We start from the raw sequence: 26,128 nt of genomic DNA, 5'->3' as shown, positions 1-26,128 counted from the left end.
CAGGTTGACGAATGAAGAAGTGAAGGAACGTTGTAGGGTGGATGCGGATGTGGAGTGACGTGGAGGGACAGGTTGACGAATGAAGAAGTGAAGGAACGTTGTGGGGTGGATGTGGATGTGGAGTGACGTGGAGGGACAGGTTGACGAATGAAGAAGTGAAGGAACGTTGTGGGGTGGATGTGGATGTGGAGTGACGTGGAGGGACAGGTTGACGAATGAAGAAGTGAAGGAACGTTGTAGGGTGGATGTGGATGTGGAGTGACGTGGAGGGACAGGTTGACGAATGAAGAAGTGAAGGAACGTTGTGGGGTGGATGTGGATGTGGAGTGACGTGGAGGGACAGGTTGATGAATGAAGAAGTGAAGGAACGTTGTGGGGTGGATGTGGATGTGGTTGAGAAGATTAGGAGAAATACACTGAGGTGGTTTGGACATGTGGAGAGAATGGAGAATGAAAGACTGACTAAGAGGGTGTATGTAGGTGAGGTGGAGGGAGGGAGAGGGAGGGGTGGACCGAGGATGAGGTGGAGGGATGGAGTTGAGAGGTACATGAGGGAGGGGGGGTGAGTTGGGGGAAGGTAGCCAAATGGTGGGTGACAGAGCGACTTGGAGGCGTTTTGTCTGCGGCCACCCTTTGCGGGATTAGGGCGTCGGGCTATAGATAGATAGATAAATATTACATGAGTAAGCAGTAATATGAGAGGAGCATATAAGTATAGTAATAACCAAGGTAGGCTATATATCTCTATCTATCTATTGCCAGACGCCTCAATCCCGTTTGGGGTGGCCACAAACAAATCGCCTCCAAGTCGCCCTGTCCCCCGCCATTTCACTGCCCTGCTCCCGACTCACACACCCCTCTCTCATATACCTCTCCACCCCATCCCTCCATCTCATCCTCGGCCTCCCCCTCCCTCTTCCCCCCTCCACCTCACTCACATACACTCTCTCCGTCAGTCTTTCACCCTCCATCCTCTCCACATGGCCAAACCATCTCAGTGTGTTCCTCATAACGCGGCCTTACTATACATAACTATCTTGGTGGAAGGTGTATGGCAAGACTCACCACTTTTTGTTGTATAAGTACACTGTATACCTTTTACAACAATAAATATTTCATGTCAAATCAAAGGTCTTGTTGTCTGCAGCAAAGTGGGATGGGATCACAGAGTTATACATATGGGATGATAACTTTTTTTTTCAGTATTGGAAAACAACGAATTAAAATGGCTGCTCACTTTTGCATGATTTAGAAACCAATACAAAAATTAAAGAAAACATTTTGAATTATTAAAACCTTTCATGCGTAGTCTGGCAACAAGGGAAAACGGGCCATTCAGAACCAAAACATTACTTCATTTTATATCTGTTTTTGACATCAGTACTTATGTTAATTTCGAATAACTTCAACTGACAGTGCCTTTTCTTGATTTGTAAATAGTACTAACTTTACCAGAATGTAAATGAATGTTGATTTCTTAAGAATTACTTTAATATTAGTGGAAAAACATTTGTCCCTCCCTCAAGACTAGCCATACTCGCAGGAAGAAGGTCAGCGTTTAGCCTTTACTCGGCAACAAAAAATGAAAAACTGTTGTTGAGGCGAGACCAGAGTGGCCAGGACGACCTTCCCTTCAATTTTTGGCAGCTTTTGGATTAATTAAGTAAGCATGAGGCCTTCATTTACTTCCTGCCTTAATTAAACCCAAATATTGCAGTACGTTTGCCTACACCCTTTTTACTCTAACTCGGCCTAAAATTCCAGTCTCCATCGCGATTATGCCGAGCTGTGGCAATAGATTAATGCTATGATATGATGCTAGTCACGAAGAAGCGCCATGGAAAGGATGGAGAGCTGTAGTACTGGCTTTTTTGGCCACTAAATTGTACAAAAATAAGCAACAATAATATGGAAGTTTGAGCCAAGTTAGGTGAAGAAACTACACCTTTCATGAGTTCATTTAATTCAGCCATTTATTTTTCTCTTGATTTCAATTTTTTCTGATGTATTTTCATGTGTTTTTAATGGAGAGAATGGAGAGTGAAAGACTGACGAGGAGAGTGTATGTGAGTGAGGTGGAGGGGGGAAGAGGGAGGGGGAGGCCAAGGATGAGATGGAGGGATGGGGTGGAGAGGTATAAGAGAGAGGGGGGTGTGAGTTGGGAGCAGGGCAGTGAAATGGCGGGGGACAGGGTGACGTGGAGGTGATTTGTTTGTGGCCACCCCAAATGGGATTGAGGTGTCGCAATAGATAGATAGATAGATAGATGATGGCCATGTCTTAAAAACTTCTCTTCTTTGCCATTTTCTCACTCCCTCCCTCCCCCACCATCACCACCTCAAAATAAAGCAATTCTGATAAATATTGACTTTGTATCTATCTGTCTATCTATTCATCTATAGCCAGACACCTTAATATCATAGGGGTGGCCACAAACAAATCGCCTCCATGTCACCCTGTCCCCTGCCATTTCGCTGCCCTCATCCCTAATTTACACCCTCCTCTCTTATTTAGCTCTCTGCTCCATTCCTCCATCTCATCCTTGGCCTCCCCCTCCCTCTCCCCCCTCCACTTCACTCATACACTCTCCTCATTAGTCTCTCACTCTCCATCCTCTCCACATGGCTAAGTCACCTCGGTGTATTCCTCCTAACGCCTTCTATCACATCCACATCCACACCACAATAATAGTAATAGTGATAGCCTAATTATCCTGACTATAGGGTGTGAAGGGCTGCGCAAATAGTCCAAAACCACGATTATCCACTGGGAGCAAAACACAAGTACAGTAAGACCTCACTATAATGGACTCATTGGGGCCCAAGCCAGTCCGAAAAACGCGAAATTCCGATAAAAGCGACATCCAGACTTCCCCCTGCTAACCCCGACTTTGTGCAATATATCAGAGATTAGTGTGGATCACATGAATGGTTTTAAACTGTTTTGACTACCATTGCTGTACTGTACTGTGTTATATCTTCACTACAATAATCCAATGGTATAATATATATAATAATACTGTACTGTGTTATATCTTCACTACAATAATCCAATGGTATAATATATATAATAATACTGTACTGTGTTATATCTTCACTACAATAATCCAATGGTATAATATATATAATAATACTGTACTGTGTTATACCTTCACTACATTAATCCAATGGTATAATATATATAATAATACTGTACTGTACACTGATAAACATGTCTTTTATTTACCCTATTGTGGTGAACACAGCTGAAGTGGTTGGGCAGTCCGCACTGCTTCTGGCTTTATCAGACTTTTTTCCGATGTTTAGGAATTTAGTCAGGCAGCTCCTCGAGTCCGATAAAAGTGAATTCCGGTCTATTGAAGTCCGTTATATCGAGGTTTTACTGTATAATTATTTTAAACAATTTTGGCTAATAATGCAAAAATTATGAATGGCGATATTTTAAAATTTCTTCCAGCCCAAAACACACAAGGGTCAGTTATGAGACAGGCCATGCATGCAACAAATATACTCTCTCTCTTTCTTTCTTTCTCTCACTATCTCGCTCATCTGTTTGTTTTTGATGGCTCCAACATGCTTTCACGAGTTGGCCTTGGTCACCTAATGCCGTCTGTCCACGCTGCTTGATCTCCGTTAGATTGATACCGGGATATTTATCGGTAAATGTACAGATGTGGATGTGATAGGAAGCGTTAAGAGAAACACACTGAGGTGGTTTGGCTATGTGGACAGGATGGAGAGTGAGAGACTGATAAGGAGAGTGTATGTGAAGGTGCATTGCGGTGTAGATGTTGATGTGATTGAAAGCGTTAGGAGAAATACACTGAGGTGGTTTGACCATGTGGAGAGGATGGAGAGTGAGAGACTGACAAGAAGAATGTATTTGAGTGAGGTCAAGAGGGGGGGGAAAGGGAGGAGGAGGCCAAGGATGAGATGGAGGGATGGAGTGGAGAGGTATATGAGAGAGGGGGGTGTGAGCTGGAAGCAGGGCAATGAAATGGTGGGGGACAGGGTGACATGGAGGTGATGTGTTTGTGGCCACCCCTTACAGGATTAAGGCATCTGGCAATAGATAAATAATAGATAGATAAATAGAAATGTACACTTTAAGCAGCAGAAGGACGTTACTAATTCAATTCATATTCCTCCTGTTTGTTTTCCGTATTTTTCTGCGCAGTAAAGGAAGAGGATATTCACAGGCTCAAACGTAAAGAAATGACAGTGATTAGGTGGATGTGTGTGTGTGTGCGTGTGTGTGTGTGTGTGTGTGTGTGTGTGTGTGTAATGATGTATGGTAGTGAGACCTGCGCAGTAAAGGAAGAGGATATTCACAGGCTCAAACGTACAGAAATGACAGTGATTAGGTGGATGTGTGTGTGTGTGTGTGTGTGTGTGTGTGTGTGTGTGTGTAATGGTGTATGGTAGTGAGACCTGGGCAGTAAAGGAAGAGGATATTCACAGGCTCAAACGTACAGAAATGACAGTGATTAGGTGGATGTGTGTGTGTGTGTGTGTGTGTGTGTGTGTGTAATGATGTATGGTAGTGAGACCTGCGCAGTAAAGGAAGAGGATATTCGCAGGCTCAAACGTACAGAAATGACAGTGATTAGGTGGATGTGTGTGTGTGTGTGTGTGTGTGTGTGTGTGTGTGTGTGTGTGTGTGTAATGCTGTGTGGTAGTGAGACCTGGGCAGTAAAGGAAGAGGATATTCACAGGCTCAAACGTAGAGAAATGACAGTGATTAGGTGGATGTGTGTGTGTGTGTGTGTGTGTGTGTGTGTGTGTGTGTGTGTGTGTGTGTGTGTGTGTAATGATGTATGGTAGTGAGACCTGGGCAGTAAAGGAAGAGGATATTCACAGGCTCAAACATAGAGAAATGACAGTGATTAGGTGGATGTGTGTGTGTGTGTGTGTGTGTGTGTGTGTGTGTGTGTGTGTGTGTAATGCTGTATGGTAGTGAGACCTGGGCAGTAAAGGAAGAGGATATTCACAGGCTCAAACATACAGAAATGACAGTGATTAGGTGGATGTGTGTGTGTGTGTGTGTGTGTGTGTGTGTGTGTGTGTGTGTGTGTGTGTGTGTGTGTGTGTGTGTAATGATGTATGGTAGTGAGACCTGGGCAGTAAAGGAAGAGGATATTCACAGGCTCAAACGTACAGAAATGACAGTGATTAGGTGGATGTGTGTGTGTGTGTGTGTGTGTGTGTGTGTGTGTAATGATGTATGGTAGTGAGACCTGGGCAGTAAAGGAAGAGGATATTCACAGGCTCAAACGTACAGAAATGACAGTGATTAGGTGGATGTGTGTGTGTGTGTGTGTGTGTAATGCTGTATGGTAGTGAGACCTGGGCAGTAAAGGAAGAGGATATTCACAGGCTCAAACGTACAGAAATGACAATGATTAGGTGGATGTGTGTGTGTGTGTGTGTGTGTGTAATGGTGTATGGTAGTGAGACCTGGGCAGTAAAGGAAGAGGATATTCACAGGCTCAAACATACAGAAATGACAGTGATTAGGTGGATGTGTGTGTGTGTGTGTGTGTGTGTGTGTGTGTGTGTGTGTGTTATTGTATGGTAGTGAGACCTGGGCAGTAAAGGAAGAGGATTCACAGGCTCAAACGTACAGAAATGACTGTATGGTAGTGAGACCTCAGTAAAGGAAGAGGATATTCACAGGCTCATGCGAGTGAGTGAGTAAAGGAAGATATTCACAGGCTCAAAGTAGAGAAATGGCATTGAGTGTGAGGCCTGGGGGGGCTGGGTTTACAATGGAAGAGTTGAGAGGTAGGATGGGACTGGAGTGTATTGGTGTTGTGATGAGGAGGGGTAGACTGAGATGATTTGTGATGAGGAGGGGTAGACTGAGATGGTTTGTGATGAGAAAGGGTAGATTGAGATGGTTTGTGGTGAGGAGGGGTAGACTGAGATGGTTTGTGATGAGGAGGGGTGGACTGAGATAGTTTGTGATGAGTAGGGGTAGACTGAGATGGTTTGTGATGAAGAGGGATAGACTGAGATGGTTTGTGATGAGGAGGGGTAGACTGAGATGGTCTGTGATGAGGAGGGATAGACTGAGATGGTTTGTGATGAGGAGGGGTAGACTGAGATGGTTTGGGCATATGGAGAGGATGGGGCATTATAAATGGGTGCAGAAAGTGAGAGGTGTTAATGTTGGGGGTGGGGTTGTGAGAGGCAGACCAAAAAAGACCTGAGACAAGGTCATTGAGTGTGACCTCAGGGATAAGGCACTGAATAGGGAAGCTGCCAGAGATCGAGCAGCATGGAGAGCCGCCATTAGGTGACCAAGGCCGTTGCATGCAAGCGTGTTGGAGCCGTCAAAAACGAAAACAAAAATGAAAACGACTGCTGCACCACTGTAATTAGCTGGTCACAAGCCAGGTACGCCAAAGTCAGGATATTCCAAACTCAGATGATTGAGCTTTCACTGTAATAGCATTCATACCAGTAGTGGTAGTAGGAGTAGTATTAATAATAAAATAATAATAATAATAGTAATACCAGTGGTAGTAGTAATATAGTAGCATAGAACAGGTGGTGATAATAATAATAATAATACTAATAATAATAATAATCTATCTATCTATCTATCTATTGCCAGACGCCTCAATCCCGTTTGGGGTGGCCACAAACAAATCGCCTTCAAGTTGCCCTGTCTCCCGCCATTTCACTGCCCTGCTCCCAACTCACACCCCCTTCTCTCATATACCTCTCCACCCCATCCCTCCATCTCATCCTTGGCCTCCCCCTCCCTCTTCCCCCCTCCACCTCACTCACATACACTCTCTTCGTCAGTCTTTCACCCTCCATCCTCTCCACATGGCCAAACCACCTCAGTGTGTTCCTCATAACGCTTCCTATCACATCCACATCCACGCCACAACGCTCCTTTTTATCCTCATTCGTCAGCCTGTCTCTCCATATTATTATTATGTGATAATAATAATAATAATACCCCCACTCCCCCCCACAGCACACCATGGGCAACCAGCAATCAGGGGAACACAGGAGGGGCGATCGCAGCGGCTCTAAATCTGTCGACGCCGCCCCCTACTCCCCAGGCGTCAGGGCCGATGGCACTGCATTTACCTTCGAACGCAACCGCCAGACCCCCAAACTACACGCCCAGCAGTCCGACGATGACCACCACCCTGTTATCTTGTCGGCAGGAACGAAGGTAAGGCCGTGTGCGATGTTTTTGTGGGAGAGGTGGAGAGTGAGGGAATGACTAGGAAATAGATGGAGGGGAGAGAGAGAGAATATGAAAGACTGACTAGGAGAGTGTATGTGTGAGTGAGTTGGAAGGGGACATCGAGGATGAGATGGAGGGATGGAGGGTGAGACTGGCTGTGTGTGTGTGTGTGTGTGTGTGTGTGTGTGTGTGTGTGTGTGTGTGTGACGGAGGGTGAGACTGGCTGGGAGTGTGTGTGTGTGTGTGTGACGGAGGGTGAGACTGGCTCTGTGTGTGTGTGTGTGTGTGTGTGTGTGTGATGGAGGGGGAGTCCAAGGGTGAGATGGAGGGATGGAGTGGAGAGGATGAAGAATGAAAGACTGACGAGGAGAGTGTTTGTGAGTGAGGTGGAGGGGGGCAGAGGGAGGGGGAGACCAAGGATGAGATGGAGGGATGGAGTGGGGAGGTGAGAGAGAGAGGGGGGAATGGTGAGCAGGGGGAGGGCAGTGAAATGGCAGGGGACAGGGTGACATGGAGGCGATTTATTTGTGGCCACCCCTTATGGGATTATGGCATCTGGCAATGGATAGATAGACAGACAGCCCTTCCATTAAACCATCCACTCACCTTACAGAGCGGAAAGGAGAATGAGGACCCCATACCACAGCGACCACGTCCGTCTCTCATCCACGGAAATCGCAAAATGCTTCCGTTTGTTATTAAGTGGACCGGAGGTGGTAATAATGTGGCAATTGCAGGGACCTTCAACGAGTGGCAGCGAATCCCTATGGTGAAGAGGTGAGTGGGGTTGATAGATAGATAGATAGATGGGTAGATAGGTAGATGGATGGATAGGTAGATGGATGGATGGATAGACAGATGGGTAGAAAGATAGATAGATAGATAGATAAGCAAAATGAGAGAGAGAGAGAGAGAGAGAGAATGAAGGAACAAAAATAAGAGAGGCAGAGGTAGAATGACAAAATGAAAAAGTGAGAGAGAGAGAGACAGACAGACAGACAAAGAGAGAGACAGACAGACAGACAGACAGAAAATGAAGGAATGAAAATGAGAGAGACAGACTGACAATAATAAAGCCAACTCACCCCATTTTCTATATTTTCTTTACTGTGAGAGAGAGAGAGAGAGAGAGGGAACGAAGGAACAGTAAAAGGAGAGGTAGAGAGAGAGCGCTGACCCACCCCATTTTCTTTCCTTTCATTTCAGTGAGAAGGACTTTGTGGCCATTGTTGACCTGCCGGAGGGTAAACACGAGTATAAATTCTTCGTGGACGGGGAGTGGAAGGTGCGGGACGGTGAGGCAGCCGTGTCCAACACCCTCGGCACAAAAAACAACGTGATTACCATAAACGACTCAGACTTTGAGGAGTTTGAGAATGCCCTGCTGCGCGACCCCAATGACAACAAGCTGGACGACCCCAATGCAGAGAAAGAACGCAGGGACAAGGTGCATGGTGAGTGGAGGGAGGGAGGAAGGGAGGAAAGAAGGTGGAGAGAGAGAGAAAGGGAGGGAGGGAGGGAAAGGAGAAGAGAAATTATGATAAACGAATCGGACTTTGAGGAGTTTGAGAATGCCCTGCTGAGAGACCCGAATGACAACAAGCTGGACGACCCCAATGCAGAGAAGGAACGCAGGGACAAGGTGCATGGTGAGTGGAGGGAAGGAGGGAGGGAGGAAAGAAGGTGGAGAGAGAGAGAAAGGGAGGGAGGGAGAGAAGGATGAAGGAAAGAAGGAAAGGGAGGGAGGAAGCAGTGACAGACCCAAATGACAAAATGAACGACCTCAATGCAGTGAAAGAGCACAGGGATAAGGTGCATGGTGGGTGGAGGGAAGAGAGAGAGGGAGGGAGGGAAGAAGACAGGAGAAAGTGGGAGAAAGGATGAGACAGGGGGAGGGAAGGAAAAATGGGAAAAGAGGGAGAGAAAGACAGAGGAAAGGAGAGAGAGAGAGAAAGATGGAGAAAAGTAGAAGGTAGGAGAAAGGAAGGAAGGGAGGGAGGAGAGAGGGGAGGGAAGGAAAAGTGGGGGTTGGGAAGGAGGGAGGAAGGAAGGAAGGGGAGATGAAAAGAAAAATTAGGAAGGAGGAAGGAAGGGAGGGAGGGAAGAAATCTATTTAATGATCTATCTACAGGTATATCAATCTATCCATCTATCTGTCTGTCTAGCCATGTATCTATCTATCTGTCTGTCTATCCACAGACGACCAAGGTGAAGAATACTCGCAGGACATCCCGGAATATCAACAAAACGAAAAGATGCGCGGCCCCCCTGTGCTGCCACCCCACCTGCTGCAAGTCATCCTCAACAAAGACACTCCCATATCGGTGAGGCCATAGGACCTGAGTGGGGTGGTGTGGGGTGGGTTAGGGTGGGGTTGGGTGGTGTGGGTAGGGTGGTGTGGGGTGCAGTGGGGTTGGGTAGAGGAAGGAGGTGTGGGGGAAGGTTGGAATGGGTGCGGTGAGGTGGGTTTGGGTGGGGTCAGGTGGTATGGGGTGGGGTTCGAATCCTGGCTCTATCTGATACACCAAAAACATTCACCACGTTCTGTAGCTTCACATAAACGTATCCGATAGAGTCAATGGGCCACACTTCCATTCACTCATCATTCAAGCCCCCGGAATCCTGGCTCTATCTGATACACCAAAAACATTCACCACGTTCTGTAGCTTCACATAAACGTATCCGATAGAGTCAATGGGCCACACTTCCATTCACTCATCATTCAAGCCCCCGGAATCCTGGCTCTATCTGATACACCAAAAACATTCACCACGTTCTGTAGCTTCACATAAACGTATCCAATAGAGTCAGTGGGCCACACTTCCATTCACTCATCATTCAAGCCCCCGGAATCCTGGCTCTATCTGATACACCAAAAACATTCACTACGTTCTGTAGCTTCACATAAACGTATCCGATAGAGTCAATGGGCCACACTTCCATTCACTCATCATTCAAGCCCCCGGAATCCTGGCTCTATCTGATACACCAAAAACATTCACCACGTTCTGTAGCTTCACATAAACGTATCCGATAGAGTCAATGGGCCACGCTTCCATTCACTCATCATTCAAGCCCCCGGAATCCTGGCTCTATCTGATACACCAAAAACATTCACCACGTTCTGTAGCTTCACATAAACGTATCCGATAGAGTCAATGGGCCACGCTTCCATTCACTCATCATTCAAGCCCCCGGAATCCTGGCTCTATCTGATACACCAAAAACATTCACCACGTTCTGTAGCTTCACATAAACGTATCCGATAGAGTCAATGGGCCACGCTTCCATTCACTCATCATTCAAGCCCCCGGAATCCTGGCTCTATCTGATACACCAAAAACATTCACTACGTTCTGTAGCTTCACATAAACGTATCCGATAGAGCCAGAATGTTATAAATGAACACAAGCACGGATGGGAAGGATTAGGGTAACAGCGCGCGTTAGTGAGCTTCCTCAAAGATCGAGAGTACTGGCTAAGGACAAAAGAAGTGAGTTATATTTGATTAAACATAGGGCAGGAGGTGTCTGGTAACAGGAAGATCTATCTATCTATCTGTCTATCTATTGCCAGACACCTTAATCCCGTAAGGGGTGGCCACAAACAAATCGCCTCCATGTCACCCTGTGCCCCACCATTTCACAGGAAGATAACGATGAAAAAATCCAGATTATATGGCAATTCAGATAGACTTAGTTTGTAGCATTATATTAAAAACTATATTGTAACAGCACAGTGGAAAGGATGGAGGGTGAAAGACTGACGAAGAGAGTATATGTGAGTGAGGTGGAGGGGGGAGAAGGAGGGAGAGGCTGAGGATGAGATGGAGGGATGGGGTGGAGAGGTATATGAAAGAGGGGGGTGTGATCTGGGAGCAGGGCAGTGAAATGGCGGGGGACAGGGTGACGTGGAGGCAATTTGTTTGTGGCCACCCCAAACGGGATTGAGGCATCTGGCACAGTGAGAAGTGGGGAGGCTGGGTATACGATGGAAGTGTTGATGGGAAGGTTGGGACTGGAGTGTATTGGTGTTGTGATGAGGAGGGGTAGACTGAGATGGTTTGGGCATGTGAAGAGGATGGGGGATGATAAATGGGTGCAGAAAGTGAGAAGTGTTAATGTTGGGGGTGGGGTAGTGAGAGGCAGACCAAAACACAGTTCCAGAGTTGACCTGTTGCACAAATGAAGGACTGGGAGTAATGGTTAAAGTAGGAAATACAGGCAGAGGGAGACAGTTCCAGAGTTGACCTATTGCATAAATGAAGGACTGGGAGTAACGGTTAAAGTAGGATATACAGACAGAGGGAGACAGTTCCAGAGTTGACCTGTTGCATAAATGAAGGACTGGGAGTAACGGTTAAAGTAGGAAATACAGACAGAGGGAGACAGTTCCAGAGTTGACCTGTTGCATAAATGAAGGACTGGGAGTAACGGTTAAAGTTGGAAATACAGACAGAGGGAGACAGTTCCAGAGTTGACCTGTTGCATAAATGAAGGACTGGGAGTAACGGTTAAAGTAGGAAATACAGACAGAGGGAGACAGTTCCAGAGTTGACCTGTTGCATAAATGAAGGACTGGGAGTAACGGTTAAAGTTGGAAATACAGACAGAGGGAGACAGTTCCAGAGTTGACCTGTTGCATAAATGAAGGACTGGGAGTAACGGTTAAAGTAGGAAATACAGACAGAGGGAGACAGTTCCAGAGTTGACCTGTTGCATAAATGAAGGACTGGGAGTAACGGTTAACTCTTGCATTAGAGAGTTGGACAGAAAAGGGATGACAGTTTGTTGCTAGATGGGTGCATAACATCCGCTGGGTATTCCTTTCTTTGTACAAATGCAGTTTACTCTTGCACAATATTTGGTCATCATCCATTCACTTGATGTGGTGCTAATTCTTCCTTCACCTTTATCAGTCTCTGTCCTCCACTCTTCCTATTTCTCACCATTATCCACTCACTTGATGTAGTGCTGCCTACTTCTTCCTTAGCCTTAACCATTCTTTTTCTGTGCCTGTCCTCCTCTCTTCCTATTTCTCACCATTATCCACTCACTTGATGTAGTGCTGCCTACTTCTTCCTTGGCCTTTATCATTCTTTTTCTGTGCCTGTCCTCCTCTCTTCCTATTTCTTACCATCATCCACTCACTTGATGTAGTGCTTCCTACTTCTTCCTTCACCTTTATCACTCTTTTTCTATGTCTGTCAGTCATCTAATCTGTGCTCAATCTCTGTCTCCCTCTCCCCAGTGCGAACCCACTCTCCTCCCTGAGCCGAACCACGTGATGCTGAACCACATGTATGCGCTGAGCATCCGGGATGGCATGATGGTGTTGTCGACGAGCCATCGCTACCGCAAGAAGTGTGTCACCACCTTGATCTATCGGCCCATTGAATAGACCCAACGCCTGGCTGATTCTCTCTCTCTCTCTTTTCCTTTCTCCCTCTCCCTCTCTCTCTCTTTAGCTGTATCTCTGTCGATCTGTCTATTTATCTATCTCAGCCTTACTCCTCCTCTTCTCTCTCTCTCTCTCTTTGTATATCTCTAGCTATGTCTCAACCATACTCCTCCTCTCTCTCTCTCTCTCTCTCTTTCTTTTTGTCTATTTATCTACATCTTTTTGTGTATATCAACCATACTCCTCCTCCTCCTCCTCCTCCTCTCTCTCTCTCTCTCTCAGCACAAAAGCCACAGAGTAAGCTATAAATATTACTCTAATCTTTCCACATATAGATAACGATGTATTATACTGATTATATATTCACATAGATTTATGTAATATAGTAATAGGCTTAAATTCTATCTATCTTTATCTGTCTATCTATTGCCAGATGCCTTAATCCCATAAGGGGTGGCCACAAACAAATTGCCTCCATGTCATCCTATTCCCCTGCCATTTCACTGCCCTCCCCCCAGCTCACAACCCCCTCTCCTGTATACCTCTCCATCCCTCCATCTCATCCTTGGTCTCCCCTCCCTCTCTCCCCCTCCACCTCACATACATACACACTCCTAGTTAGTCTCCCACTCTCAAACCATTCCACTCCATCCCTCTCCCTCACGCACTCCTAGTTAGTCTCTCCATCCCTCCATCTCATGCTTGGTCTCCCCCTCCACCTCACTCACATACTCTCCTAGTTAGTCTCTCTTGCTTCTTGTCCCTGTCTTAAAAAAATACCTTAATATATGATAGAATTTGGGTGTAAGCTGTTTTTTTTTTTTTTTTTTTTTTTTTTTTTTTTTTTTTGTATATATGGATTGGGGATTCCAAATTTTAAATAAAAGGGATATATATTGATGTTATTTTTAGTGTCCTTGGTTTGGCATGTGAGAGAGAGAGAGAGAGAGAGAGAGAGTGCTTACCTAATTGTATCTTTACAGGAATGAGTCCAGCTCGTACTGTCCCGTGTCTTAAACCATATTTATCGTACATATCCTGTGTGTGTGTGTGTGTGTGTGTGTGTGTGTGTGTGTGTGTGTGTGTTCTTACCTTACCTAATTGTTCTTACCTAATTGTATCTTTACAGGAATGAGTCCAGCTCGTACTGTCCCATGTCTTAAACCATATTTATCGTACATATCCTGCGTGTGTGTGTGTGTGTGTGTTCTTACCTAATTGTATCTTTACAGGAATGAGTCACGCTCGTACTGTCCCGTGTCTTAAACCATATTTATCGTACGGTACATATCCTGTGTGTGTGTGTGTGTGTGTGTGTGTGTGTGTGTGTGTGTGTGTGTGTTCTTACCTTACCTAATTGTTCTTACCTAATTGTATCTTTACAGGAATGAGTCAAGCTCGTACTGTCCCGTGTCTTAAACCATATTTATTGTACATATCCTTAAATTTGTGAATTGTTTTGGCACACACTATTTCATTCGGTAGTACATTCCATTGATCAATTGCTCTGTTTGGGAAACTGAATTTCCTTACGTCTTTATCACCTCTCTTCTTATGCAGTTTTTTCCAGTGTCCTCTTGCTGATGCTTCTCCATATGTTAAGTAATCATTTATGTCTATTTTCTCCTTTCCTGATATGCACTTATATAGCATTATCATGTCACCTCTTTTCCTTCTCTCCTGTAGTGTTGGTAGATTCAGTTTATTTAGTCTTTCTTCGTAGCTTAGGTCCCTTAAGCTTGGTATCCATCTTGTAGCGGCCCTTTGAACTTTTTCAGTCTTAGCTATGTGTTTTTTGAGATGAGGATTCCAGACTACTGATGCATACTCCAGGGTTGGTCTGATGAATGATGTTATCTTTCTCAGCATGTCTTCATTTATATATGTGAATGCTACCCTCATATCAGCAAGCAATGTATACATATTCCATACCTTCTCACTGATGTGGTCAGCTGGAGATAGTTTTTTGTTGATAATCACACCTAGGTCCTTCTCCTTTTCTGATATATATGTGTAGGGGTGATCTTCCTATCTTATAATCCCAGTCTAGTCTTTTCCCACTTTTAAGACACTTGTCCACATTAAATTCCATTTACCATTTATTGCTCTATTCATGAAGTTTATTCAATTCTTCTTGTAGCTCTCTACAAGAGTCTGTGTTAGTAATTCTTCTTTGTATTTTTGCATCATCTGCAAACATATGTAGATAGCTTTCATTTCCAGTGTTACTGTGTGTGTTATTTATATACACTAGAAACATAATTGGTGCCAGCACTGAGTCCTGTGGAACTCTTCCCTCCATGATGGGTAATTTCCCCTTAGTTCTGTTCTCATTTCCCTTTTTCTGAGACAATCCTGCATCCAACAGTACAGCTTGCCTTGGATACCTCCTTGATGGTACAGCTGCCATAAAAGTCTTTGGTGTGGTACTCTGTCAAATCTATCTATCTATCTATTGCCAGACACCACAATCCCGCAAAGGGTGGCCATTTGACACTGAGTTAGTTGTTTTACAGGGGGGGGCACCAACCCACTTGTTGACACATAGGGAGCACGTATGGTTATGCTTTCCTGAAATCTAGATAGATACTGTCCACCATCCTTCTCTGTCCTGTAATATTTCAGTAACTCTGTCATAGTAGCTTAATGGATTAGTAACACAGGATTTTCCTTTTCCGAAACCAAACTGCCTTTCTGTTACTATATTGTGTTCTTCTAGATGGTTTACCCAATTTTTCTTACCAGCTTTTCCAGTATATTACAACACTGGTTAGTGAGACTGGTTGGTAGTTGAGTGGATTACGTCTATTACCTTTCCTGAATAAGGGAACAATGGTTGCTTTCGGTATAGCTTTAGAAGTAACCAACATTACTGATTTTCATTATATTACGTCCCTAAACTACTCTAACCAAGACTTACCCTTTAAGGCTAGTTTGAGTTGGGGAAGCTAATTTTGTAGGGGTCGTCATATAGTGGCTTAATTTAGGCTATCTCTCAGTAGTGGATGAATGTCGCGCCATATTGGCTGGTGCAGGAATGTGCACTCGGTCTATGTCAGGCCCTAGGTTAGGTTAGGTTAGGTTAGTTTGGGTTAGTGCAGATTAGTGTGTTTTCAATTAATTTTGATCTTGATTTGGGGGGATAAACCCACTTTTGGAAATCTTACTCAAAATTACAAAAGGGGGATTTTCCCCCCAAAATGAAGGTCATAACTAATTAAAGCGGTATTTTGTATTGGAAACCATACAAATAATACTAAAAGAAAACGTTGGTTACTTCTAAAAATTTACCTTGCTTTCTTCCAAATATCACGTAGTTTACCTTGACCCAGGGCTTCTTTGAATATTAAATACAATGGTCTGCTTAACTCTCCTGTGTGTGTGCGAGTGTGTGAGTGAGTGAGAGAAAGAGAGTGAGTGAGTGAGAGAGAGAGAGGAAGAGAACAGTTAATAGGTACAGACTGATAGATAAATACTGTACAGGTGAGAAGAGGAAGAAAATAGAAGAGAGAGGGAGAATGAAGGAAAGAGTGAGCTTGATTTGACTAGTAACCAAGGAGACTCATTCATACCTCATAACAAAGATCCATAACCTCTTTCAGCATAATTGATGGCCAAGTGTAGTCAGATTGGAGGGTTAATTTGACTAGTAACCAAGGAGACTCATTCCTACCTCATAACAAAGATCCATAACTCCTTTCAGCTTAGTTGATGGCCAAGTGTAGTCAGATTGGAGGGTTCTCTTTCTCTCCCTCACGAAGCTAGTTGATGCAGTAGCCATTTATCCCAGAATGGTGCACGAATAATCCGCCACTGGCTCAAAGGCCTAAATTACAGAAATGAGCACCGCGGCTAAGCGCCCGGCAGTGCTTGTCTCTAACTCAGCCTTTGTTTTGTTCACTGAAACGTAATTTTATCGTGAGCGAATGTAAAGCTTTTCATGTTAGTGTTATTACTGAACACCTTGAACCATGAGAATTGAAAGAAAATGAATTTTTAGATCAGAAATATTTGGTCTGAGTGATAGCCTACAATCTAGCATCTTCTGCTAATATGACAGCCAATGCTAAAGTGAATTGCTGATATAAATTTCTGTGAAACAAGAAAAAAAAACACATATTTCCCTGCAAGGATTTTAAAGCAAAATGAAGAATATTGATACAGTATATTAGCATAGTGGAAAATAAACGTTGTGGCATGGAGCATTTGAAAATCCCAAATCCTCCCAATTATTCAAATTTCAGTAAGATAACATGGATCTATTTGAATATATTGCCCCTAAAATGGTAATGTTATATTTTAGATGTATGTTAATGCAAATCAAACGATAGTAAAAGAAAATAAACGTTGTGTGGACACATTGCATTCAAAGCTTACGACACATCCCAATGATTTAAATTTCAGGAAGATACAACAGATGTTATTGAATATATGGCTTCAAAAAATTCCACAGTTCTTTTTCTTTGTGTTTTATGGGTAATGAAGGGATAATAAAGAGATGGATGGAGTGAAATAATAGGGTGCCGTGGCTGTGGACCCCGTGGACTGTTATGGTGAATCCAATATGGCCGCTGCGTCCTTCTCGTATGAGCCGCTTTCATCCATTTTAACCGCAGTTTTCTACTAGTCCAGGGCGAGTATGAGGAATTTAATGCCCACAGATTAACCAGGAAAGTGGAGTGCTCCAGTGAGGAAAATATAAAGCCTCCAAGTAGGAAAATAAGTGAGAAAAGAAGGAAAATTGAGGCTTGTTGCGATCCTTGCCCGTCCACAACATGACCGGATTTTCCTAATAATCGCCAAGTTTGTGGATTTAACCGGGATCTTCGGCCATTAATCCCCGTCCATGAGAGGTGAGTGTTGAAATCCTTCCTTCATGGCCTTAAATAAATCGCCCATTGGTATAAATATAGGAGATAGGGGGAAGAGAAGTCTTTGTTTTGCTGTCATTGACCCTAAGTTTACACCATCTCATTCTCGGTCTACTTCTCCTCCTCCTCCCAATATCATTCTAAGCATCTCTGTCGCCCATCATGGTCGGGTTCTCTCTCCCTCACCCCTCACTGCCACTCCAAACCATCCTCCCATATTCACCTTGAAGTTCCATATCTTTTTTTTATTATTTTTTTTTAATTCAAAGCCTCACTGTCATCCCTTATACTCCATTTTCCCCTCCAGTTATCTCTCTCTCTCTCTCTCTCTCTCTCTCTCTCTCTCTCTCTCTCTCTCTCTCTCTCTCTCTCTCTCTCTCTCTCTCATTAGCCTGAGTTAAATACCCCTAATCACTCTATTTCCCAGTCATTCTCTAGTTACTCTTTTTTTCTAGTCAATTTTCCTATAGTCAGTCTACAGTCACTCTTCCTATAGTCAGTCTACAGTCACTCTTCCTATAGTCAGTCTACAGTCACTCTTCCTATAGTCAGTCTACAGTCACTCTTCCTATAGTCAGTCTACAGTCACTCTTCCTATAGTCAGTCTACAGTCACTCTTCCTATAGTCAGTCTACAGTCATTCTTCCTATAGTCAGTCTACAGTCATTCTTCCTATAGTCAGTCTACAGTCACTCTTCCTATAGTCAGTCTACAGTCACTCTTCCTATAGTCAGTCTACAGTCACTCATCCTATAGTCAGTCTACAGTCACTCTTCCTATAGTCAGTCTACAGTCACTCTTCCTATAGTCAGTCTACAGTCACTCTTCCTATAGTCAGTCTACAGTCACTCTTCCTATAGTCAGTCTACAGTCACTCTTCCTATAGTCAGTCTACAGTCACTCTTCCTATAGTCACTCTATTCCAGTCACTTTCTGTAGTCACTCTTCCTATAGTTACCCTCTTCCTGTAGTCATTCTTTCTTTAGTCACTCTAGTCACTCTTTTCATCTGTGACTCTCCTCCTATAGTCACTCTTTTTGTCAGTCACACTCTTCCTGTAGTCACTCTTTTCATCAGTCATTCCCTTCATACAGTCACTCTTTTCATCAGTCATTCCCTTCATACAGTCACTCTTTTCATCAGTCACTCTTCCTATAGTCACTCTTTTCATCAGTCACTCTTCCTATAGTCACTCTTTTCATCAGTCACTCTTCCTATAGTCACTCTTGTCATCAGTCACTCTTCCTATAGTCACTCTTTTCATCAGTCTCTCTTCCTATAGTCATTCTTTTTGTCAGTCACTCTCTTCCTATAGTCACTCTTTTCATCAGTCACTTCCTATAGTCACTCTTTTTGTCATTCTCTTCCTACTTATAGTCTCTCTTTCTGTAGTCATTCGTTTTGTCAGTCACTCTTCCTATAGTCACTCTTTTCATCAGTCACTTCCTATAGTCACTCTCCTTCTGTAGTCACTCTTTTCATCAGTCACTCTTGTCATCAGTCACTCTTCCTTTAGTCACTTTTCCTATAGTCACTCTTGTCATCAGTCACTCTTCCTGTAGTCACTCTTTTTGTCATTCTCTTCCTACTTATAGTCTCTCTATAGTCACTTTTCATCAGTCACTCTTCCTATAGTCACTCTTTTTGTCATTCTCTTCCTACTTACAGTCTCTCTATAGTCACTTTTCATCAGTCACTCTTCTTATAGTCACTCTTTTTGTCAGTCACTCTTGTCATCAGTCACTTCCTAGAGTCACTTTTTTTGTCATTCTCTTCCTACTTATAGTCACTCTTCCTTTAGTCATTCTTTTTGTCAGTCGTTCTTCCTATAGTCACTCTTTGTCAGTCACTCTCTTCGTATAGTCACTCTCAGTCACTCTTTTGCCAGTCACTCTCTTCGTATAGTCACTCTCAGTCACTCTTTTGCCAGTCACTCTCTTCCTATGGTCACTACACAGTCCCACCATTAACAAATTATTATTATTATTATTACAATTATTATTATTTTTTTTGTTTCATTCTCACTTATTTTTACATTCAAAAATATTTCTGAATTGTTTTTTTTACAGCCTAGTCAGATTTCTTTTTCCAATTTTTTCATGTGTTCAAATTTCTCTTTTCTAATTTTTTCATATATGTTCAAATTTCTTTTCTTTTCTTTTCTTTTTTTTTTATATATGCTCAAATTTTGGTAATCTAAGGAGACATAGAACCAGGTAATGCTTTAGGTTAGCAAGTTGGGTTGGGTTAGCATAAAATGGGTTAGGTCAGCATAAAATGGGTTAAGTTAGCGTAAGTTTGGTTAGGTTAGGTTAGCATAAAATGGGTTAGGTTAGCATAAAATAGGTTAGGTTAGCAAATGTGAGTACGTTGAAGTTTTGGGTATTGTGATGAGTAAGGATGGAGGTTTGGAGGGTGAAGTGCTTGAAAGGGTACAACAGGGAAGAAAGGTTGCTGGTTCTTTGAAAGCAGTGATAAGAAACAGGGAAGTGAGCATGGAAGTGAAAAAGTTACTACATGACAGTATTGTGATACCAACTCTAACGTATGGAAGTGAAGCTTGGACGTTGTTGGAAGGACACAAGTCAAGAGTGAGAGCAGTGGAAATGAGTTATTTAAGAGGAGCCTGTGTAGTCACATGGAGAGACAGGCTGACAAATGAGGATATAAAGGAGCGTTGTGGTGTGGATGTGGATGTGATAGGAAGCGTTATGAGGAACACACTGAGGTGGTTTGGCCATGTAGAGAGGATGGAGGGTGAAAGACTGACGAAGAGAGTGTATGTGAGTGAGCTGGAGGGGGGAAGAGGGAGGGAGAGGCTGCGGATGAGATGGAGGGATGGGGTGGAGAGGTATATGAGAGAGGGGGGTGTGAGTTGGGAGCAGGGCAGTGAAATGGTGGGGGACAGGGCGACTTGGGGGCGATTTGTTTGTGGCCACCCTAAACGGGATTGAGGCGTCTGGCAATAGATAGATAGATAGATAGTTAGCATAAAATGGGTCAGGTCAGCATAAAATAGGTTAGGTTAGATTAGTCTGTCTATCTATCTATTGCCAGACGCCTCAATCTCGTTTGGGGTGGCCACAAACAAATCGCCTCCACGTCGCCCTGTCCCCCGCCATTTCACTCCCCTGCTCCCAACTCACACCCCTTTCTCTCATATACCTCTCCACCCCATCCCTCCATCTCATCCTTGGCCTCCCCCTCCCTCTTCCCCCCTCCACCTCACTCACATACACTCTCTTCGTCAGTCTTTCACCCTCCATCCTCTCCACATGGCCAAACCACCTCAGTGTGTTCCTCATAACGCTTCCTATCACATCCACATCCACACCACAACGCTCCTTTATATCCTCATTTGTCAGCCTGTCTCTCCATGTGACTCCACAGGCTCCTCTCAAATAACTCATTTCCACTGCTCTCACTCTTGACTTGTGTCCTTCCAACAACGTCCAAGCTTCACTTCCGTACGTTAGAGTTGGTATCACAATACTGTCATGTAGTAACTTCTTCACTTCCATGCTCACTTCCCTGTTTCTTATCACTGCTTTCAAAGAACCAGCAACCTTTCTTCCCTGCTGTACCCTTTCAAGCACTTCACCCTCCAAACCTCCATCCTTACTCATCACACTACCCAAGTACTTAAACGTACTCACATTTTCCGATTCCTCACCATCCAACCTCGCTGAACATTCACTGACTTCACCTCTCTCAAAGACCATCACTTTACTCTTCCCAACATTCACCTTTAGATTCCGTTTCTTACACACTCTCCCAAACTCATCCACCAAGCCTTGCAGCTCCCCTTCGTCTTCACTCAACAACACAGTATCATCTGCAAACAACAGTACAGGGAGTTTCCAAACACTATCCTCTCTCACCAGGGCCACTCCAACATCCACTACCCTACCTTGTACCTCTTTTATTACCCCATCCATGAACAGATTGAACAACCATGGAGACATGACACATCCCTGTTTCAACCCAACCTCCAAAGAGAAAAATTCACTCAGTTCACCATCCACACGCACTGCAGCCTTCGCACCATCATACATACTCTTCACAGCATTCAACAACTTTCCATCTACTCCATATATTCTTAATACTTTCCACAATCCTTGTCTATCCACCCTGTCTTATGCTTTCTCCAAATCCATGAAAGCCGCATACAACTTCTTTCCCTTCTCTAGAAACATTTCCACTAAAGATCTAAGAATGAATATCTGATCTACACAACCTCTTCCCTTCCTAAAGCCTCCCTGTTCTTCTCCAACTAATTGCTTTGTTCTTTCTCTAACTCTGTCAATAAGTACCGGTATCCTACCATACACTTTTCCTATTGTACGAAGAAGACAAATGCCCCTATGTTTACCACACACTTCTTTTTCCCCTTTTCCTTTGTACAAGGGAATAATTATACCTGACTTCCAATCCTCCGGGACTCTACCTTCCTCCCAGGCCAATCTGCACATCTTCCACATCCATTCTACTACTATCTCTCCCCCATGCTTCAGCATTTCACCACACACTCCATCAATTCCTGGGGCTTTCCCCGATTTAACTTTCTTCATTGCTTCCACAACTTCTATCCTACTGATTTCTTCCTGTCTTCTCACCTCCCTCCTTCTCCCAGCCACTTATACTCGCATTACTTCCATCCTCTATTTTCAACAAATCCTTAAAGTGTTCTCTCCATCTGCTCACTTTTTCTCCCTTCTCCACTAGTAATCTACCATTTTTATCTTTCACTCCCCTGCTAACTTCACTTCCACCCTGTCTTACTCTTTTCACCTCTTTCCAGAACATTTTCTTACAGTCCCTCCACTTTACACTCAAATTCCTTCCAAATTCCTCATCCACTCTCTTCTTACACTCTCTTACTAATCTTTTCACCTCTCTCTTCCGCCTCTCAACTTCTTCCACGCCCCTATTTCTCATCCATTCATTGTATGCTTTCTTCTTTTGTGCCACAGCCTGTTTCACCTCTTCAGTCCACCACGCTGTTCCTTGCACCCCCCTCCGTCTTCTCTTCCTTCCACACACCACATCACATGCTGCACATATTTCTTCTGTAAATATCCTACACACACCTTCCACGTCTCCCATCTGCTCCAATTCATATTTGCCCAGTAGGTTAGTATAATATAAAATACTATAGTAAGAAAAAGATAATAATAATAATAATAATAATGAAAATATTTAAGAAAAAGTAAATAAACACGAGAAAGTGGGAGCTGTTTTAAAGGTTTACCCATGGCTAGGTAAGCATAAAATTGGTTGTTAGCTTAAAATTGGTTAGATTAGCATAAAATTGGTAGTTTTTTCTTGAATGGAATGGTTTGTGGACTCCTGGCCTTTGGTTCCTTCTTCCTTGTATCAAAAAGGAAAAAAAAGAAAAAAAGGGCTTATACAGTGTTTACAGATGTCACACTGGTTTTCAGTAGTAACCAAGTTGATTTCCTTGGCTGTTTTATATGACGAGAAGATGGAGAACGAGAGATTGACGAGGAGAGTGTATGTGAGTGAGGTGGTGGGGGGGAGAGGGAGGGGGACGCCAAGGATGAGATGGAGGGATGGGGTGGAGAGGTATTTGAGAGAGCGGGGTGTGAGCTGGGAGCAGGGCAGTGAAATGGCAGGGGACAGGGTGACATGGAGGCAATTTGTGGCCACCCCTTATGGGATTAAGGCGTCTGGCAATAGATAGGTAGAGAAGATCTGGTCTTTGCCTTCTATAGTGGAGTGTTGGGAGCCAGAGTACCGTACTTTAAGTCTTTGCTGAGCTTGAGAGGTGTGATGTGTTAGGGACCTGTCTGGTTGCACAACGCTGGACTCTTGCTGGCATCCTTGACCCTCTGGTAGTGAGACCTGGGCAGTAAAGGAAGAGGATATTCACAGGCTCAAATGTACAGAAATGACAATGATTAGGTGGATGTGCAGTGCGTCCCTGAGTGTGAGGCCTGGAGGGGCTGGGTTTACGATGGAAGAGTTGAGAGGTAGGATGGGACTGGAGTGTATTGGTGTTGTGATGAGGAGAGGTAGACTGAGATGGTTTGGGCATGTGGAGAGGATGGGGGATGATAATTGGGTGAGGAAGGTGAGAAGTGTTAATATTGGGGGTAGGGTTATGAGGGGTAGACCGAGAAAGACATGGGATGAGGTCATTAAGTGTGACCTTAGGGTTAAGAGACTGAACAGGGAGACTGCCAGAGATTGAGCGGCTTGGAGAGCCGCGATTAGGTGACCAAGGCTGAAGCATGCAAGCTCGTTGGAGCCTACAAAAACAAAATAGGGGCATCAGCGCGTGTACACCCTGGAGAGTTGTGAACACGTTTAAGCATCGTTGAGGCAAAGGGGTTGAACACTCAAGGATGTAAATAATCTGTTGCAGGGGATTTTTCAGCTCTTAGTTCAAGGAGCTTGCTTGTGACCCTGTCTTGTGTTCTATCTATCTATCTATTACCAGACGCCTCAATCCCGTTTGGGGTGGCCACAAACAAACCGCCTCCAAGTTGCCCTGTCCCCCGCCATTTCACTGCCCTGCTCCCAACTCACACCCCCCTCTCTCATATACCTCTCCACCCCATCCCTCCATCTCATCCTCGGCCTCCCCCTCCCTCTCCCCCCCTCCACCTCACTCACATACACTCTCTTCGTCAGTCTTTCACCCTCCATCCTCTCCACATGTTACCAGTACTGCTTGTGTGGTACGGTTAAGCTGACCAGTTACAGGAGTGTTATGCTCACATCCTGGTAGGTGGCTGACAGCTGGGGTGAGGGTCCCATGCCACAGCTGGTTGAGTTCCCCATCTTGTCCACCATCTTGTCCACCATCAGTCGTTGTGAATCGTCCATTGTGTGGCTTGACAGTTGAGGTTTTGACCCTGGCTTTTCTTTGGCTGTTTTTCTTTGTTTTTTCTTTGTTTTTCTTTGACTTTTTTCTTAGCTTTTTTTTGTTTTGTTTTTTCTTTGGCTGTTTTTCTTTGTTTTTCTTTGACTTTTTCTTTGTTTTTCTTTGACTTTTTTTTCTTTGGCTGTTTCTCTGTGTTTTACCATAGTCTGTTTTTCTTTGATTTTTTTTTCCTTTTTTTTTTTTTTGGCAGTTAACTTACCATACGTCCAGAAAGCTCTGTTGCTGGACCTCACTTCTGCAGCCAAACTCTTTTCAAAATCTTTTCATGGTTTCTTGGTTGCGTGTGTGGCTGTGTTTATGGCTCTGGTGTAAGCTGTCTAGTCTTCATTTTCTTTGTTATAAACGGGTCCAGGCGCGGCGCTTCTTCCCTGATGTATGTAGGGGAGAGGGAGGGGGAGACTGAGGATGAGATGGAAGGATGGAGTGAGAGACTAACTAGGAGAACATATGTGAGTGAGATGGAGGGGGAGGAGAAGGAGGGGGAGGCCAAGGATGAGATGGAGGGATGGAGTGGAGAGGTACCGGTATGTGAGAGAGGGGTGTGTGTGAGCTGGGAGCAGGGCAGTGAAATGGCAGGGGACAGGGTGACATGGAGGCAATTTGTTTGTGGCCACCTCTTACGGGATTAAAGCATCTGGCAATAGATAGATAGATAGATGCCACGTGATATGGGTTTTCTCCTGTGCTTGTGGAGATTAATTTTCTTGGCTGGTACTTGGGGTTATACGGCTTTTATAATTTTCATCATTAGAGTATTTTTATTCATTTTTCTTTCCTCTGTTTTGTTATTAAAAGAGAGAGAGAGAGAGAGAGAGCATCCTGTGTACACATTCCTTATAGTTGTTGCGGCAGTCTTGTTACTTACTTCATCTATATCACATTCAGTCTATCTATACCGGTATCTATTGCCAGACGCCTCAATCCCATAAGGGGTGGCCACAAACAAACCGCCTCCATGTCACCCTGTCCAATGCCACTTCACTACCTTGCTCTCAGCTCACACACCCTCTCTCTCATATACCTCTCCACTCCATCTCATATCAGATTCATATGTAAACGCAGTATTAGGTTGTCCAGGGACCGTGTCTGATCTTGTTACTGTAACACTTCTCACCGTCTGCACCCAATTATCATCCCCCATCCTCTCCACATGTCCAAACCATCTCAGTCTACCTCTCCTCATCACAACACCAATACACTCCAGTCCCATCCTACCTCTCAACTCTTCCATCGTAAACCCAGCCCCGCCCCCCCAGGCCTTGCACTCAGGGATGCACTGCACATCCACCTAGTCATTGCCTTTTCTGTACGTTTGAGCCTGACAGTCTCAACCTGCTCTCCCCGACACACCACACACATGAAATCAGCATTATCTTGCAGTCTACCTCTAATACCACTACATCTCTTATGCACCCACTTATCACAAACACTGCATTATCTTGCAGTCTACCTCTAATACCACTACATCTCTTATGCACCCACTTATCACAAACACTGCATTATCTTGCAGTCTACCTCTAATACCACTACATCTCTTATGCACCCACTTATCACTAACACTGCATTATCTTGCAGTCTACCTCTAATACCACTACATCTCTTATGCACCCACTTATCACAAACACTGCATTATCTTGCAGTCTACCTCTAATACCACTACATCTCTTATGCACCCACTTATCACAAACACTGCATTATCTTGCAGTCTACCTCTAATACCACTACATCTCTTATGCAC

General features: G+C 44.2%; 1 protein-coding gene across 1 annotated transcript; it reads left to right on the top strand.

Moving 5' to 3' along the window:
- Positions 1-1,537: 1,537 nt before the first annotated feature.
- Positions 1,538-13,490, top strand: alc (5'-AMP-activated protein kinase subunit beta-1). The gene is made up of 6 exons (XM_080280510.1): positions 1,538-1,663; positions 6,991-7,194; positions 7,823-7,986; positions 8,416-8,663; positions 9,409-9,533; positions 12,460-13,490. The coding sequence occupies exons 2-6, from the start codon at positions 6,997-6,999 to the stop codon at positions 12,607-12,609; spliced, it is 885 nt and encodes a 294-aa protein (XP_080136636.1). The 5' UTR covers positions 1,538-1,663; positions 6,991-6,996; the 3' UTR covers positions 12,610-13,490.
- Positions 13,491-26,128: the final 12,638 nt, after the last annotated feature.

Source organism: Coenobita brevimanus, chromosome 10, assembly GCF_032717465.1.
Source record: "Coenobita brevimanus isolate Jiangsu-jjx chromosome 10, ASM3271746v2, whole genome shotgun sequence".
Lineage (NCBI taxonomy): Eukaryota > Metazoa > Arthropoda > Malacostraca > Decapoda > Coenobitidae > Coenobita > Coenobita brevimanus.
This window is presented reverse-complemented; position numbering and strand designations above follow the sequence as displayed.

Coding starts and splice junctions, on each gene's coding strand:
- alc (XM_080280510.1), top strand. CDS start 6,997: ATGGGCAACCAGCAATCAGGGGAACACAGGAGGGGCGATCGCAGCGGC. Junction 7,987..8,415: donor CGAATCCCTATGGTGAAGAG/GTGAGTGGGGTT, acceptor CTTTCATTTCAG/TGAGAAGGACTTTGTGGCCA. Junction 8,664..9,408: donor ACGCAGGGACAAGGTGCATG/GTGAGTGGAGGG, acceptor GTCTATCCACAG/ACGACCAAGGTGAAGAATAC.